This window comes from Perna viridis, chromosome 9 (assembly GCF_037379345.1).
Source record: "Perna viridis isolate PV_CMFRI_1.1 ecotype Kerala chromosome 9, ASM3737934v1, whole genome shotgun sequence".
In the NCBI taxonomy this organism is placed as follows: Eukaryota; Metazoa; Mollusca; class Bivalvia; order Mytilida; family Mytilidae; genus Perna; species Perna viridis.
In genome coordinates, this window is record NC_142453.1 from 22,596,425 (window position 1) to 22,616,128 (window position 19,704).

At 33.7% G+C, this 19,704-nt stretch overlaps 1 protein-coding gene across 1 annotated transcript in view; it reads right to left on the reverse strand.

Moving 5' to 3' along the window:
• Positions 1-17,640, reverse strand: part of LOC148607359 (uncharacterized) — a 44,599-nt gene extending 26,959 nt beyond the window's left edge. Inside the window, 6 exon segments of the mRNA XM_088545306.1 lie at positions 240-494; positions 2,403-2,501; positions 4,463-4,564; positions 15,412-15,491; positions 17,105-17,221; positions 17,520-17,640. Coding sequence (XP_088401432.1) covers positions 240-494; positions 2,403-2,501; positions 4,463-4,564; positions 15,412-15,491; positions 17,105-17,221; positions 17,520-17,575 — 709 coding nt within the window. The 5' untranslated portion in view covers positions 17,576-17,640.
• Between the last annotated feature and the right edge of the window lie 2,064 nt (positions 17,641-19,704).

A 19,704-nucleotide genomic window follows, 5' to 3' on the forward strand; every position in this document is an offset into this window, starting at 1 on the left:
TCAGATTTCGGTATATCTTATGAATCTTTATTATAAGATAATTTATATTTTTGAAATTGCTTAGTTATTGAATAAGATAAAATAATTGTATGTATAAATCAAAGGTGAGTCATTGCAATGTAAACGGGAGAGTCTATTAGACTTGATTGAAAGGGAAACAATTAAGAAAGTAAAATTTAATGACCATGAAAGCTGGTCAAGAAGTATTGAAATATTGATGACAATAATCGCCTTCTTACCGTTGACAGATAACCTGTTAAGAAATATGGAAATATCAGTTACACCAAATAACTCATCTCCGACAAATATAGTTTTATTGTTAATTGGTACTTTATAAAATCCACTTAAATTAATGTGAAAATAGTCAACTTGGAAATTCCCATAAAAATCTTGTTGCAAAGAGCATTCTGCAGAACTGCTATGTGAAAGTCTCCATACATTGTTCTTTCCTACTGCTTTCGTCCAACATGATGTGATGTTTGGTTTTATTTGTGCTGAAAACATAAGCCGCAAAATTATTTCCTTAAATTACAAAACACCAATAAAAGGGAAATTGGAAACATTATGGCTTTTTATTTCCATCATTTCATAGGTAAAATGACATATCCCAACAGACAGAGGGATAGATATTTTTTTTTGCATACCTAAACAGGTTTGTATATATTTGCCCGAGAAAATTAAATTTGCTTTGCCAAAAAGGGTAGGGTTGTCGTAAAAAATCTCGATAGAAAAGTTAGTCAAGATGTCATTTTTAAATATGAAGTTTGCTTCATTCCGAAGCACCTGCGAAGGGAGTTCATTTCACAACTCATACGCTATGCCAGAGACTGTCGAAACTACGCAGACTTTTTGTATCGCACTTGAATTCTAACAAAAAGGCTTCTGGATCAGAGTTATGTAGCTACAAGATTGAAGTCATCAATACAGAAGTTTTATGGTCGTCATCATAAACTCGTGGATCGTTATGGTGTATCCATCTACGCCCTGAAAACTGATTTGTTCAACGTGTCATAGTTTTCTTTCCTCTCTCGACTACCCCGGACTTGACTTTTTATTAGTAACTCGGCGGGTGTTTATACAAACCGAGGAGGCTTACGTTACTGGTGCACCTAGTCCAGTTTTTAGTGGAGTCCGAGTTGCTCATTTGCTTTTGTTACTTTGCATGTATGATTTTAATTACTTTATGCTTTTTGTTGTGTATGTCTGTTTTTCATGTCTGGTCTTTGTCCCTGGATTACAATCTTTTGATTACCGTTATAACCTAGGTTCCCTTGATTACTCATTGAAAAATAATGTTCCCCATCCCCAATACCATCTCATTGTAATATTTGTTTGGCTAATATAAATGAAGATGAACAGCAATGAAAGTTTCATATGGGTTGAGGTCAAACAAAATTGCTTTGATGGTAAAGGCGGATTATTTCTACACAAAATACTATTAGACCAAGAAAAAAAGTAAAATAAAAGACAACTGCCAAGTTTTTTCATTGTAATGGCTTTATTTCTGCGTTAATCTATCAACTATAATTAGTTTTTTCTTATAATGGTGAAAGCTCTCAGAATGTACAACAGAAACATATATTAAGATAAAATAACGTGCTTTATTTATTATTTTTAATGAAAGTAGATTATATAATCAGTTTTCGACACAACTGAACTGATTATTGAAAACATACACACCGGTACGATCAAACATTTTTACGTCATTATTGTACTGAAAGCTTTTTAAAGTCTTATATCTAATAAAAATGTATTATCTCAAAGTAGAAAATTTATGATTGATTGATTGATTGATTGTTGGGGTTAACGCCCGAGCAGCAATATTTCAGCGATATTCAGGCGATGAACATGACATTGATGATAAAATGAACATGAAATGATGATGAAATGAAAAATGGGGTGGGATACATGGATAATGGGGTCGACAAATTTTGATTGCCACTGGAAATAGGGAGAAGTGGATAGGGTCGGGCAATTTAGCCTTATGTGGCGGAATCCCATGGTTCTTTAACGTGCGAGGAATGTGGCATCTTTTCCAACACGGTGGGCAAAGCGTCCTAGTCCCTGGCCAGGGTTCTGAGCACTATTTAGTCGCCTTTTACGACAAGCTTAGCGCTGCTGCGGGTCTATGGTTTTGACACCCAGACTTGCACGGGGCTAGAAAAAATAAGTACCTCAAAGTTAACCAAATACAGTGCTTAAATAGTTATCTTGGCAAATGCAGCTCATTGTATGTAATATAATTGTATTGATTATTTATCATCATTAGCATTTTTGTTATCTTTAGAGATTACTTGAGTTACTTGTTTTAAAGTCTTTTCTTGAAAATATTGACGTGTTAGAACTATTTTGTCAGCTATTGAATTATTATGCTATTGTTTCATTTGCATTTATTGTGTTACCTTGACAATAAGGACCGGCATAACCAATTCGACAGTTACAAGTCTCTGGAGCTATACAAAGTCCACCATTAAGGCATTTCGTTGTCTCATTACATATGGCTGTAAAAATTAATCTTACATTCAAAATTATAGAAATGAAATGATGATAGATCTTACATCTTTGGTGGTCTAAAAGCTGCTATTTTTGTTTACCGCCTTTTCGAAACATTTCTAAAGAAACACAGAAATAGTTCTTGACATAGCACGTACATAGACTTTATGGCATTATATCTCGTATTGGCTAGTAAAACAAATCTTGCAGTTTCGTTCATAGAGTATCCCAAAGTATCATGCATTCATCAAAGGTATGCAATTACATTAGCACGGATATTGAATAATTAGATTCGAAAATTCAATGTCTAATAAGATCGTGAATTGTTTTACTACATCAACATAAAATATGGTAAAAAATCGCAATAAATTGTCATTTTTTTTAAAAGTTTATGTATTAAATGGTATATAACAGACACATTGTCAAAGCTGAATAAAATCAGTTTGAGATCTGGTGCTATACAAAATAAAACAAAAGAAACAACGCTAAATGAAAATAAAAAATAAATAAGATATATATTTTCACATGGACATATGTATACACAAACTATAATGAATGTTGATTAAGTATGAAATTTCGAAATAATACAAATATGAGTAAAAGCATGTTAAAAAGCTGAAACACTACACGTTTTCTCTTAATCAATATGGTTATTGAAATATTGAATCACATATGGTCTTTTAACATTTGTGAGGTAGATAACATGTTTTTCCCAAGAAAGTTGTTTGTTTTTTTTATTTTACTTACATGGCTAAAATGTATATAGTTCATATATATCAACTCTGTTCATTTTGATTTTTTTCTAGAAAAAAATGAAACTTGTAAATTGATTGTGAAGTTCACATTAAAATCTACATTTTGTATAAATTATGATCATAAATTTGTTTCTTAAATCTTTATTTCCATCGTTTAGAACAAAGCAAACACAAGGATGAATAAAACACGAGTAAAATAAATGTGTTAGCAAATAAAACTAGTTAAGTGTCATGCCATAATATATTAAAAATTGATACACGAAAGAAATCGATTCACTATTGTAATGCCTATTTTATTCATTTTTAACCATTTTTATTAATAAAAATATGAAAAATTCAGAAACTGTCACTTATCTATTCCTACGGAAATATTTTAGTACATTTTACTAAGAATGCAGTAGGAGCAAAAGAGTTAACTTGTCAGGTTCACATTTATTTTATATTCTTTGCAAAACGTTTCTTGATGTAGAAGGAAAGTTTTGTTTTTGAAAAAAGCACACTCATAATTGTAGATATTTCTTAGTTTGCTCAGTTTGATCTGTGAAACGTCATGCTCTTCCCCTCAGATTACTAATTGTGTGCTTTTTTATATACCTAGGTTATAGTGGAGTATAATTGTTTCCTTATACGTGTATTTTGGTTATGTCATGTTTTTTGTTGTGTATGTCTGTTTACACTATTAGAATTAAGTCTTAGATTATATTCTTTCGATATCCCTTTGAATCTTGGTTCCCTAGATTACCTTTTGCAGATTTTTTGCACATGTTCCAAAGGGAGACAATTCACAGATATTTACAAAAAAGCATACAAAATTAAATTAGTATAAAACTTTAATTCATTGAATATTACATTATGGGTTGCCATAACTTACGACTAATTTTACTCTTACGAATTTTGTGAAAAAAGTCCACTGCTGACATCATGGAAATCGTGTAATATATGGCTTGTAACTATAAACGTTCGGACTATCAACATTGAGGTGTGTGTCTGTTTTCCATGTCTGATCTTTGTCCCTGGAATACATTCCTTTGATTACCGCTATAATACTGGTTCTCTTGATTACTCTTTTATATATACGGAGATAAGGAAGTCTTATTACTATTTGTATAGAAGCGAATATGTGTAAATATATGTTCATAAGTTTCGATTGTCCACAGTGGTAATGATAATCAGGGCAGATAATCCCAAACTACTCCCCAGCTTAAAACAGTTACCTTTTTCACAACGCTGGCCTGTATATCCTGGTGCACATTTACACTGATTTGGTAATTCACATGTTCCACCATTTTGACACGTCAATGATCCATAGCAAATTGCTGAATAAGTATGTATTCATAATACGCTTAAGGTTATGAACTTGTGTATAAAGATATGTTTTGTCATATTTAATTTGTTATAGTTGAGAACGTAATTTTTGATCAAGTTAGTTTTATACTCTGTATTTTCATCAAATAGCATTTATAATTGTTTTTTCTTGTATTGGTTTGTCAAAATGTGTTACCATTGTGTTTTAAAACAAAAGCATTCTTCAACATTTGTTTCACGAAATTCATTTACGAAATATTGGTTGAGGATCATTAAACAAAAACTAACCAGAACATGAAAAATTATTTCATATTCAGCTTTATATTCGAACTTTCTATCAATTTGTACAATGTATATACATTTATACCACAAAATGCAGTTTTATGTCGCAGTGTTGTAATTTGAATCAATCCTTAAAGTATATGGGAGTACTGCTAATAAAATTAGATTTCAACGTAACTCATTTCACGAATCCGAATTGATGAAAGAAAATAAAACGGATCTGTTTAGTTATCCAACAAACAAAAGCATTTTCCATGCTCCTAGTTTTTAGTGGAGTCCGAGTTGCTCATTTACTTTTGTTACTTTGTATTATGATATTAGTTACTTTATTTGTTGTGTATGTCTGTTTTCCATATCTGGTCTTTGTCCCTGGAATACATTCTTTTGATTACCGCTATAACCTTGGTTCCCTTGATTACTCTTGTCATATTTGTTGTTGTGTTTGGTTACTTTTAATGATTACAATTAGCATAACAAGTAGAAATATCAAAAGTATATACGATAAAAAATAAGTTTTATAAAACTTATTTGTACTTAAAAACAGAAATCCTTGAAACAAAAAAATTGTAGGAGTTAAATTAGTCGTAAGTTATGACGTCATAGTAAAAGAAAGTATTGTGACGTCATAACTTACGACTAATTTTACTCTTACGAATTTGTGTAAAAGGACCACTGATGACTTCATGGAAATCGTGTAACATATAGCTTGTAACTATAAACTTTTGGACTATCAACATTGAGGTATGATTACCCTTGTATTCAAGTTTTGGGAAAGGGAAATCAAAATATGGCGATCGATAACTTTCCCAAATACAGATTATAAGATTATTTCGAAGGTAAAAACCAATATCCCCAAACACTATGCTTTTGGACCCAGACGACTGAATATTGTTCTAACAAAAATGAAAGGCGGAGCATCATTGCTTAACTATGACCTTCATAGAGTAAACATGTTATTCGAACTTGCAGATGTAGATTCAAAGTAGAAACTCAATACCACTATTTTTGTCGAATGTCGTTTACAGTCTCTTAAGGTATAACTTAATGAATGATCTTGTGTGGTTACCGGGAAGTTTGCCAATTAATCTAGAACTATTTTTATATGGACATGAAGATCTATCCAACGAACAAAACGTATCATTACTGACGTATATTTTTGAATACATACAAAAACTCAAAGAGATTCCTTGTTGCTTAAGTTTCTATTACTTCCGTTAAACAGGCACACCATGACACAAAAGCACACGTCTCATTTTGTTTCTCTTCCATATTTAACCTTTTAAAGCTGTTTCTCTATTTCTTCATTTGTTTTATATGAGTAATTTAAAAAAAAAAATTGTATGCGCATGCTCATAAGATTATTGTATATTTCTTTAACGGGAAACTAGTTCATAAATAAGATGTACTTGTGTCAAATCCCTCTTTTACGTTATTCGACAAATAAAATATGTTTAAACTAAACAGGATTAAATATACAGCCTATAATATCCCTAGTGGTTTAACATGGGTAAGGTGTATATTTAGTTAGTTTGAAAAGATTTAAAAATATTAAAAACTGCACTCCAGTATGGAAGTCGAGAGACCTTACCTTTAATGGTATGGTCTTCACTATTAAATTATTTAAACTTTCACTTACGTGTAAAGACTATGAAATAGAAATGGTGAAGTATACCAATCAAATATGATAAGAATATTCGATACAGATTTTTTTCTATGTATGTGATCAAGATAAAAAACTTCCAAATTTTTATGCAGAAGTTATAAAATCTTTTGGTTGAGTTTCAAAATAAAAAGACAAAATTACTAGATGCAAACCTTTTTGGAAGCGTGAACTTTAAATTTAAGCGAAAGGCTCATCTTGGATCTCAATTCCTGTATTTTTGTAGATTCGATCACAATATATAATAACTTATCAGAAAAAAATGATATTTCAGTATAGTAAGATTAAATCGGCATTTACTCGCGACCATTTAAAACGAAATGATCAACAAGTTTCTACAGATAATACAAACCATTATTGACAGCGTTAATTATTTTACCAGAAACGTAATTATCATACCACCTTTTGAACTGTCTCATATCATGATCAGACACTTTTTTTTATCGTGGACTTACAACCGTATTGTGAAGCTTAATGCGATACCACCTTTGATTTAAAATTCCAATGCAAAAGTATATTAAGCGCCCTTTGCAAAAATAGAAGCAAAACAATTGCAATGGAAAGTATTGCATAATATTCTTTAAGTGGCTGCCTTTGTTAGAATCATGCTAAATCTGAAAAATGCAATACACCAAAAAAAAAAAAAAAAAAAAAAAAAAAAAGAAAAAAGAAAAACGCTACATATTTTTATTTTTTGTAATTAAGTTATTTTATGGGTCTTTACTATAAAATATGTAATTATTCATTCAAATCAGCCTGCTCCTAGGAGATAATCGACATTGAAAATCAATTAGATTCTACTGTATTTGAGTGTCATTTATTTGAGTTATCTCCCCTAATTTTGAAATCTTCATACTTTGTAAGAAATAATTCCAAATCATCTTTCAAATATACAGAGTAAGATGTTTACAAAATGCTGAAATTTTTAATCGACAAAATATTTGTCCAGTGTGGTGGACGTGTTTTTCAACAAACGGTCGGCATTCCAATGGGAACAAATTGTGCTCCTTTACTTGCTGATATATTCCTTCACTCTTATGAGGCTGACTTTATAGCTGATCTGATCAGAAAGAAAGAATATCGTTTGGTTAGATCCTTCAATCTCAGTTTCCGCTATATAGATGACGTATTATCTTTAAACAATCCTAATTTCGGGGATACATCGCATCTACCCAAAAGAACTTGAGATAAATGATACTACAGACACTGTGAAGTCAGCCTCATATCTTGACCTACACTTAGAAATCGGTAGTAAAGGAAAACTATTGACCAAACTTCACGACAAACGTGATGACTTTTCATTCAGATTGTCATCTTTCCTTTCATCTGTGGCAGCATCCCTTCGGCTCCTGCGTATGGAGTGTTCATATCACAACTCATACGGTACAGAGCTTGCCGAAACTACGCAGACTATTTGTATCGCGCTAGAACTCTAACAAATAGGCTTCTGGAACAGGGTTATGTTGCTACAAGATTGAAGTCATCACTACAGAAGTTTTATGGTCGTCATCATGAACTCGTGGATCGTTATGGTGTATCCATCAGCACCATGAAAACTGATTTATTCAACGGGTCATAGTTTTCCTTTCCCCGTTTGTCTACCCCGGACTTGACTTTTTATAAGCAACTCGGCGGGTGTTTCTAGAAAAGCAGAGGACACTTACCCTACCGGTGCACACCGGCCATGTTCCGTTGATTACTCCTTCAGTACATTTTTTTTAACTCCTAAGAACACAGGCTATATGAAAAACTGAATGTTAATTTCTGTTTACTATGGTAATTCAAACAAAATATCCAAAATTAAAGTATGCAGGCTTTTACCTGATAATCACAATTTGCATGATTCTTAGCTGGAGCACTACTTAACAGTTTTGCAAAAGATTAATAAGTTTAATGGGTGCTACCATTTTTGTCAGGAAAAAGAAACATGTGGTTCATATATTCATCAAATGTAAGATTGTCAACTCGGATGGGAGGAAATATTTGGTATGCTAAATAGATTTTGTAATAGTTTCGGAATAGAATCGGTTAGACAAAATCAGAAAGATTAATGTTTCTTGGGATGGGAGCTATAAAAACATTATTATTAATAGTTGATACAATAATCTACAATATTGAAGATTAGAAATATGTGTAGGTATCATCAAAAGATTGTCAGTAAGGCGCAAATATTGCTTTATAAGAGACAAGATTTATTGTTACAAATACTGTTACCAGTGAAACTATAGCTTTAAAATTATGTCATATGTGTTTAATCAGTATGCTAAACTAGGACTCTGCAATTCTTTTTTACATAAACATATTATTAGTACTAAAATTCTATATACTTTTATATAATTCACGGTGTCTTTTTCCTCTAAATTCAATGAATACACGAACTATCACAGAAAACTCACCAATATTTATTTATAAATCTATATTTTGTACATATTGTCAGGTATTGTATAATCAGGTCTTAATCCATGGTGATGAGTCGTCACCACTTGTATAATTGAAGTATAACAATCATATCAAATTGATGTATAAAAATCAGATTTAGATTTTTACAATTTGTGTTTTGCTGTACTATTGTAAAATGAGGTCTTTCCTTGGTATCTTATTTTACATGTGCCCTCATAATCCCTGTTAATGAGGACTGTGATTTTAATGGGAACCCTAGAATGGCAGTCCTTGTGGTACTACTTTTGTTTGTGTTCTGTAGCTCCCAGTTATATTTTCTTTTACATTTTAACATCTTCAGCAGTTGTCATTTTTGTACCAGAACACCTCTGATTTTACCATTGATGTTGCATACTCTTTAACGTCGTTACTCTCCACTATTCTAATTCTCCCGTCAGTAAGCACACAGAGTTGATTGTTGCAAACAAGTTTATCTTCATTTGGATCTGTGTCAACTCAAAATCTCTTTACCAAATCAATTACCATGCAGACTTCATGTTATTTTATGGATCTTCAAAATAAATGATCGAACATGCCTGACTTGGTTCTACTTTCTGCATTATGGCAGAACAGCAAAAAGATTTTAAAGACACAGTAAAGAAATTGTAGTTCCTACAAAATATCATCATGAAATCAGAAGATTCCGGAAATAAGTCCCTGGGACAGTACGGGAAAGAAAAAACAAAACAACTGATGTTCAACACTATTATGAATCACAGAAAGCTGACCATATGAAGAAAACAGAGAAAACATGGGAGAAATTCGAAGCACTTTTAGAAGAATGTGGAGAATGTGATAAACAATTAAAACACTTCGAGACTTGAGAAAAAATCTTTAAATGTCAAGACAAGTATGTGAAACAAAGTGCTGACTTTACGGGTCTCTGACCCGACAAAATACCACTGACGGTAATGAAACACTATCAGCCTTAAAGTCATATCGGAGAAAAGTGTCGAAATTATGAACGATATGATTGTGCATATCAAATCATTGCAACTTGAAGCTGCCAAGACTTTGTCAAAAACTGGAACCTTTGTGAATTCGAGAAGAACTACAGAGACTACAGGACAATCCACTTCTAGTTCGGTATTAGCCAAAAAATGCATACTAGCGGAAATTCAAAGAACAAAATCAAAACCAAAGCTTAAGTCGAAAGTGAACGCCAAAGGAGAGAAATTGAGGCTGATTTAGCGTTAACAAAATAACAGACAAAATCTGCCGTTGCGGAAGCAGAAGTACAATTTCTAGAGAGTGTTGATGAGGACCGTGAAAAAGTTTATCACTGTCATCAAAAGAACTCATACACAATGTAAAATCAAAGCTCACAGAAAATCATGTCAATTAACAATTCAAACATGTTCAACAGTTATCAGAAAACAATAACAAGAAAGATGAGTTAAATGTACTATCTTACGATATATATATATATGTATATATGAAAAAGTGTTTCCAAATAATGCTCCGACGTTGAATCTCAATGGGATTCCACGCTAAAACTAAATTATGGACCGAAACAGGAAGATTTCAGAACTTTAATGATTCTCCAAAAACATCGTGCAAAGCAAAGTTTCAAACTTAACACAGCAGAACTAGAAGTACCGAATTTGAATAGATGGACCTTTAAGTGAAATGGTTCGGTCCCGAATTGTCTAGATTTTTGCAGAATATTCGTGCAGTGAGTGTTGTGAATCCGAAGTCTAGGTCTAGGTAGAATATGGGGAGTATTGATGAACGATATGGGAGACCGGAAATGGTCGAATCTTCTATCAAGTCAAAACTTCTGAAATTTCTGAAAATTGGAAATCGAGATCACGACCGCCTTTATGAACTGCTTGATGTTCTAACTCAGATTGAGTCTTCAAAACAGAATCAAGATTATTCCGTTCTTCTTTCGTCTGGCATCAATCCCATTGTAGAAAAGCTTCTCTACAGCCTACAAGAAAATAGATCTCGCGTGCATCAGCCTACAAATCGACATATTAGGTACCATTTCCTCCTTTCTCATTTTTTGTGAAAATCATTCAGGATATGAGTGCTATTAAAAACAATCCCGCATTCATGCACCACAATATCGAGACCCCAATTCCTAGAAGAAACAACAATCGAGATCCTCGTAAAGTTTCACATGGATCAACGACAGTCTTCAATAGAAAAACAGACATCAGTACCCAAAAGATAGAGAAAGACACATTTCATTGCTGTCCTATTCACAGAGCGAACCACGCCTTAAGTACGTTCACAGGGAAGTCGATATATGAAAAGAAACATTTTCTTAAGGAGAACATGATATGCTATAAGTGTTGTAGTTCTAATCAACATATAGCCAGAAACTGCAATGGAATCATAAAGTGTGAAAAGTGTGGCTCAAGCAATCATATCACCGTCATTCATTTTGAGAAGCCAAACCCCCACATCGCTCATGGCGGGGAGAAACATACTCAGAGAAAAAATGATGAAGAAAATGTTGTTTCATCAAAGTGCACATATTTGTGTGGATTGGGTGGTCGATCTTGTGGAAAGATAACCCAAGTGCGTGTGTTTCCGAATGTTTTCCGGAAAAAGCGATGACAGTATATGCGATCTCAGTTGATCAAAGCAACATGACTTTGGCTTAGGCCGAACTCTTCGATAGGTTAGGAATGTCAGCAAGATCAATAAATTACATATTATCCTCCTGTTCAGGACATTCCACGATGACCGGTAGATGCAGGAAGGATTTAGTCATAAAATCTTCAACAGGAAATGCTCATTTGATATCTCCTAATGTTATAGAGTGCAATGGAATACCAAATGAAAGGTCTGAAATACCAACTCCCGATGTGACAAGGCAATGGCTACACTTAAGTCCATTTCAGATCAGATACCCGAGTTAGACAATAAAATTGAGATACAGTTACTTATCGGTAGAGATGTGCCAAAGACACACCACATGCAGAAGCAGATAACTGGAACAAAGGGTACACCGTATGCCCAAAAATTATTTTTCGGATGGGTGATTGTAGGTGAAGTCTGCTTAGGCAATGTTCATAAGCAAAACAACATAAACGTGAACAAGACTTAGTTTTGAAAGACGGCAGCGGAGCGGTATTTGAACCATGTGAAAACAAACTATTTGTGAAAGAACATTATGATTCAGATAGGATGTGTCAAAACAGATCGGACGATTACCAAATATTTCGGAAAAAGAGAAAAAGAGCTCAGATGTTGGATATGTCAATGCAGAAAAACTCTACAAAACAGGCTCACTTTGTCGAATTCAGTAAGAAATATTTAATAACGGTGCTGCAGAAATCGCAGCCCCGATTGTGAATAAAAAATGCTGGTATCTCACTCTATTTGGGGTGTATCATCCCAACAAACCGACTCAGATTAGAGAAGCATCCGTCTCTTCAGCGTCCTCTGAAGGTGTCTGACTCAACAGCGTAGTGATGTCCGGACCTAATCTAACCATTAATTTACTTGGTATCTTGTTGTGCTTCCATAGGGATCAGTATGCAGTAACAGATGATATAGAACAAATGTTCTACCAGTTCGATGTGAGGGAGGAAAACTGTGATTTTCTTAGATTCTTTTGGTACCGGAACAATAACCCTGATGAACCTCTTATTGAGTACCGCATATGCGTGCATGTTTTTGGCAGCAGTCCGTCACCGGCAGTTGCAACATACGGACTACGAAAAACTGTTGAAAATAGCGACCAATCAGATGTCAAAGATTTCGTCAATAGGGACTTTTACGTAGTCGACGGGTTAACCTTTATGCCAGATAGTGGAAATGTGATAAACCTCCTAACTTGAAACCAGAAAGTACTTTAGACAGACGGCAACATACGCTTACACAAGACAGCATCGAATAGTGTCGGCTTGATGAATGCATTTCCAGCAGAAGATGTAGGCAAGGACTTAAAACATATTAACTTCACTGGAGATAATGTCCCTGTTCAGCAAGGTATCTGAAAATTTAGACATTCCATTGGAATCGATCAAATACTATTCTGATAGTAAAGTTGTACTTGGATACGTAAATAACAAGGCTAGACGATTTTATACTTACTTGTACAACAGAGTAGAATGCATTCTCAAGGTCTCTTCTCCAGCCCAATGGAACTTCGTTCATACTCACTTGAATCCCGCAGATTGTGGAACTAGATACTTAACGACAATTGATATGGAAAACTTACCTTAGATGCGTGGACTATCATTCTTGAGGAAAGACAGTGAACATTTGTCAGAACACTATATTCGTTCTTACCCATATTTTGACCCTGATGTAGACAAAGAGGTCATCGTGTCGAAAACTTCAGTCGTTTCTTCAAATGTGATAGCAGCACATTTCAAGAAACATTATCTTGGAAGAAATTTAAGTTTGTAAAGATTATATCGATGTTACAGCATATTGCCAAAACATTCCGATCAAAAGCGAGTCATGTAAAGGTTGGCATCGTTGTGAAACGCCAAAAACCAGATTCCTACAAAGAAGCTGAAATGGTGATCAACAAGCATGCTCAAAGGGAACCGTTTTCTCAAGAAATAGAATGCTTGGGCACAGGCTAGAATTTATCGAAACAATCTTCTATCATCGCTCTCGCACCATTCTTAGATTCTTCTGGTAAAGCCAGAGTGGGTGGACGGACGTCTGAACAAAATTAAAGGATAACTTCCTAAAGGAGAATCAACCCAATTATAATACCCACGTGTTGTCATGTTGCGAAACTACTCTTAAACTATTATAACGATTCAGTAAAACACCAAGACAGACATTTAACTGAAGGAGCACCGAGGAAAGCAGGATACTGGTGCAAAACGTGCGATATCGTCATTTATACAGTAGTGTTTTATTTGCAGGAAACTTCGAGGAAAGTTTCAAGGGCAGAAAATGGCCGATTTGCCTTCCGATAGACTAATACCAGGTCCACCATTCACATATGTAGGATTAGATACATTTGGACCATGGCAAGTCTTGACACGAAAGACACGTGTAGAATCCGCGAACGCTAAAAGACGGGTAATATCGTTCATATGTATGACAACAAGAGCCGTACATATCGAACTGATTGAATCGATGAGTAGTTTCTCCTTCATCAACGCACTTTGTCGATTCCAGTCTGTGCGAAAACCAGTCAAAGTTTACCGTTATGATCGTGGTTCTAATTTCATACGAGCAACTGACAACTTAGACATCGAAGCAATTCACATGGAGAGCAAGGACATAACAAACTATCTGTATGAGTCTGGCTCCGTGTGGAACTTTAATCCTCCGCACTCTTCCACATGGGAGGAATGTGGGAGAGAATGATTGGGGTTACGCGAAAGATACTAGACTCTGTGATCATGACATCTTTCAGCAAAACCTTGACTCACGAAATTCTCTCAACTTTCATGGAAGAAGTGGTAGCAATTATTAACTCAAGGCCCATTGCTAAGATTTCATCCGATCCGGGTATGCCGTTGAAACGTAGCCCATCGATGCTTCTAACAGGAAAACAGACTATTTACCCGTCGTAGATACATCGTATGGTATGAAGGAAATGTACCGTGCACAGAGAAAGCATGTGAAAGTATGTTTTGATATATTCTAAAAACACTGGCGGTCCGATTATCTTCAATCTCTACAACAACGTCGCAAGTGGCATTCACAGTAAGATGATCTGAAAAAGGCGACGTTGTTCTCCTGCGGGACAAATCAATGAATCGTATAGAATGGCCATTGTAGTTGATGCAATCAAGAGTGAAGATGGTAAAGTCCGCAAGGCATTTATCCGTGTGTGCATAGAGGGAAAGTCAGTTACATACACACGAACCATCAGTGAAATGATTTTGCTACTTTTAATTATACAATTTTAACTAAAACTGCGTTCAAATACTTATTAATTGCCATGTAATATAGATATTGCTAGGTTTTGACATTTTTATGAAACTCAAATTTGAAAAATGACATTTATATTTTGGTTAAGCGGTATCAAAGGATAGATACCAGACGGGGAGTGTTCTGTAAGTCCCAGTTATACTATTTTTTATATTTTGACATATTCAGCAGTTTTCAATTTTGTACCAGAACACCTCTGGTTTTATCATTGATGTTGCATGCTCTTTAATGTCGTTACTCTCCACTATTCTAATTCTCCCGTCAGTAAGCACACAGAGTTGATTGTTGCAAACAAGTTTATCTTCATTTGGATCTGTGTCAACTCACAATCTTTTTACCAAATCAATTACCATGCAGACTTCATGTTATTTTATGGATCTTCAAAATAAATGATCGAACATGCCTGACTTGGTTCTACTTTCTGCATTATGGCAGAAAAGTTTGCAATATTTATTATCAATTGCTATGATATATTTTGACTTAACATACAAAAGATGATACATACAGATTGTTTAAGCCTAAATAACCCTTTCATTAATGTTTCTATTCTTTTTCAATTTAAATAATATATTTAAAATATTTATGTTAATGAAAAGCTCTTATATGACTAACCGTTTGAGCACAAGGTACCATTATAGCCAGGACAACACTTCTGTTGAATGCAGTCTCCAATGTTTGTAACCTTTACCGCCCTGAAATCATGCATAAAGTACATGTACCAATCCGGAAAGTCGTAAAACATTATACGACTTCGGGACCGGTTTATTGCTGAAATACACTAAACACACCAAGAAAACACTTAAGACAAATATAATAGAAAATGATATAATGTGGTGAACAGATATAATTTCTGACCGATGGAATATGAAATACATGTAAAATGCCAAAATATCAAGCAAGCATGAACATTTTCATTGCGTTTCGGCCAACTCTCAAATTGGAAAAACTTCTCTTTCTATTACATGTAAATTTTTTTTCTGAGGTGCATTGAATTTAAAACTTGTTTATCACTATGTAAATTATGTTGTAATTTTCAATTGTTTACATAGAACATGACACAGGTTTTACATCAATCAAAACAAAATTACTAAAATTATTTAAGTAAAATTAATTATGAAGATCAGTGCAAAATATAAGATATATCTGCCTGATGGGTACATGTAAAACACTGGAAACATGAATTTGCACGTGCTAGGTAAACCTTTCAATAGTGCAGGAAGTTGATATTGGACATAAACAAAATTACTGACAAATTATGCCTTACAGTATATCTTTTACATCAAAAAGCCACAAACAAAATCCGAAATAAATCAATTGGGGACTGATATGATTGTGACGGAATTCGTACGGACGGTCAATGTGATTCCATTCAAGCATCCACTTTTTGATATGGGGTATAAAATATCATTTTATATATAATATCACTGTTATAACAACTAATGTCTTCCTGCTTCTTACACTGACAGCAACTTAAATAATTTGTGTCATTTTGTTTCGTTTGGTGTAAAACCTTAGTAAAAGTAATCGCTTTAAAGAGTGTCGTGTTTCTAACCGTTGAAAATATAACATGATTTACATCTAGACTTTCATTTAGATATCGATGGTAAAGAAACACTCTTTATCAAACTATATAACAAACGCAAAGACGTTTCATTCCGTATTCAACTTTCATCTGTGGCAACATCCTTTCAGCAGCTGCGTATGGAGTTATTATATCACGACTCAGACGTTATGCCAGAGCTTGCCGAAACTACGCAAACTTATGTACGGCGCTAGATTGCTTACAATTAGGCTTCTGGAACAGGATAATGTTGTTACAAAATTGATGCCATCACTTCAAAAATGTTATGGTCGTCATCATAAACTCGTGGATCGTTTCGGTGTGTCCATCTGGACCATGAGAACCGATTTGTTCTACGTATCATAGTTTTCCAGTCCTCTTTTGTGTACCCTGGACTTGCTTTTTTTATGAGCAACTCAGCCGGTGTTTCTAGAACAGCAGAGGACACTACCATCATGAAAGAATTATACATAATCTTGACAAAGATTAACGTGATAATATATATATTTTGTAACAATGCTTTGAACTTATTACTTTGGTTATTTTATGTTGTGTGTATCTGTTTTCCCTGTCTGGTCTTTGTCCCTGGCTAACACTCTGCTAGAATCTTGGTTCCCTTGATTACTCTTACATAGTAATGAATATGCTCTCTGTAATTCTGTGGTAAGTGTAATCGGAATGCCTTTGTTTTGTAGTTGGATTTTCCAGAACAATGTCACCCAAAATATATTTAAAAGCGTATACCTATTTCTAGTGCATCGATGCCAGTTCCATGTTCCACAGCTCGTTGTATAATATACCTTGTGGTATGTTGTCTTCAAACAGGTTACAGTGTGATTGCAGAAAGTTCCCTCTGCTTTTCTAAAAATGAAATCTAGATCTATGTGGGCACTTTGTAGAATGCTTCTAATTTTTGGCAATTTCATAAAATACCCAAATGCCAAAGGCATATTTGTAAATTTTTAAAACACCCTTTCTTATTTTCCAACTGCCTATAAATTTGCATAAACATCAATTATATTGTCTGGATAAAGTCAATGATGAATAATTGAAAATAAAAAAAAAAACGGCATGCGTTTAATTTTCGTTTTTAATTGCAGGTATTAACGGCGATTTTGAGAGGAAAAAATATGGTAATGCATATATATTGTTTACTTACCCTACGCATCCTAGAAGTACAAACCAGATACATGCAGGAATGAGTCTATTTTCCATTATCTGTTCCGGGGGATTGGTGAAGCTACCCTGAACGAAAACCAACCGTTATATGTTACTTGTCTCGATTTGCTAGTTTAATATTATTCAAGTACTTGTCACATACTTAAAAATCGAGATTAGTGTGTTTTTTGTTTAATTTATCTTTTAAACATTTCTGTTGTCAAGAAATTTTTCTGTGTTAAAACAGGGGTAAAGGTATCCATAGAAATAATGCAGTGAGATATAGTGTCAGAAATAATAATCAGTCATATTGCAATTTATTTACCTAATGCTTTAAGAACTACTGTAAGATTTTTTTAACCCAAATTGAATTGGCACGTACTTGCTACATTTGCTTTTTGTGTACGTAATATATAAAATGAACGAAGTCATTACTAAAAATGAAGCATAAAAAATCAGCATATAAAGAAATACATTATCTGTGACAATTTGATGATATTTGAATATCCTTTCTTGTGTTAGCATTTAATGCTGATCCTCTCCTTACATTTCTATATATCTTAGTAAAATGTGTTGTCACATTGGTTCAATTTATCTAATGTGCATTGATGATCTCGAATTAATAAACCGGTTTTTTTTTCTAATGTACATTCGAATTTGCATTGGAATACATATTAACTAATAAAAAATGACAATGCGCATTTCTTCTTAAAATGTTTTAATTGTAAAAGGTGATCCCATTGTCGCCTTTAAGTTCTAATGTTTTGTTCTCAACGGGACGTCATTTTTTTTAAATTTCCAACACCAACATCGTTTGGATCGTCTATATGTTAATTCTATAAGCATTTAAAGCAAATCCAGCAGTATTGTGAGCATTCGGTAAATAATTATAGTCCATGGGCTGAGAGGGTCCACCGAGCACCCCCCACTCATCAACTTCATGGGGATTTTCAGATAACTTTATATCTCCCATTACCGAATCAATTTGTGGTAAAAGAATATTGTCGGATACTTTTTCAGTATAAGCATATATTTGTACTCCACTGGGTAAAAAAAACCAAGACTTTTGTGACTCAATTGTTTGACCGTCTAAGTCTTCATGGGATAGCATGTGTGAACAAACCTAACATATTTTGGTACTATCTTGTAGCCAAATGTATCAGCTATACAATGGTACCAATAAAGTTGCGGTAACGCCTAGGGTTTTGGTGTAAAATTGAAATAATGTACCCCAATCCCGCCGAAAAATCGCTTAAATTGGCATACTGTTCAATGTCAAAACCCCAAGAGTATTTATATTACAGTAAAAATGGCTTATTTGGTTGTTATTTCTGTTTAGTATTATCACAATGTATAATATCGGGGTCCTTTTGATGAATTTAACCAATCTTCGTAGTCAGGGTTTATTGAACAATACAAAAAATGGGATTTTCGAATGTTCCGTAAAAGTCAGATAAATTCTACTCTACAAGTTATTGCGCAACTGAAACGTCCCAAATTTGGTATCATTCGATCATTTTCTACATAAATAAACCACATATAAAATTGTGAAAATATTACCCTTACCCCTAGGAAACTGGTCACAGTATTCAACAGAATTCTCATTCACATCAGAATGCACGAAAGCTTGTTCGAAGTAGGTTAGTTGAAATACAATACCCATTATATGTGAGATCGAAGAACATATGAAATTCCGAACATTCCCCATTTTATGAAAAACTCATTATTGTTAGCTTCAAACTGAAATATACTCGCCTGAATGAGAACATAAGTCTTTTTTGCATCGATTATATGCTTAAAATTAACATTTTGGTCTAAGTTGAGGTATTCTTCTCATGGGTAGGGGTGACAATTTTTCACCTAATTGGTATTGGAAAAGTTCAAATATTCATTACTTAGGCTCATTAGAAAGCTAAGACACTATGTAATTGTGTTTCAATATACAAAAGCTTATTTGAAGTACAGTATTTGAAAAAAAATGAAAATTGTACGTGAAATTGAAGAAAAAATTAAATTCCGAAAATTCCCCTTTTTATGAAAAACTCATAATAGTCACATTGAAACTGAAAAAATGACGCCTCAAATGAAAAACAAATGTTAGACAGAATGCTAATTTAAACAAAATAATCAAACATGTCTATTGTACATCTTTATTTGCCAAAAAGTAACATTTAAATTCATATTGA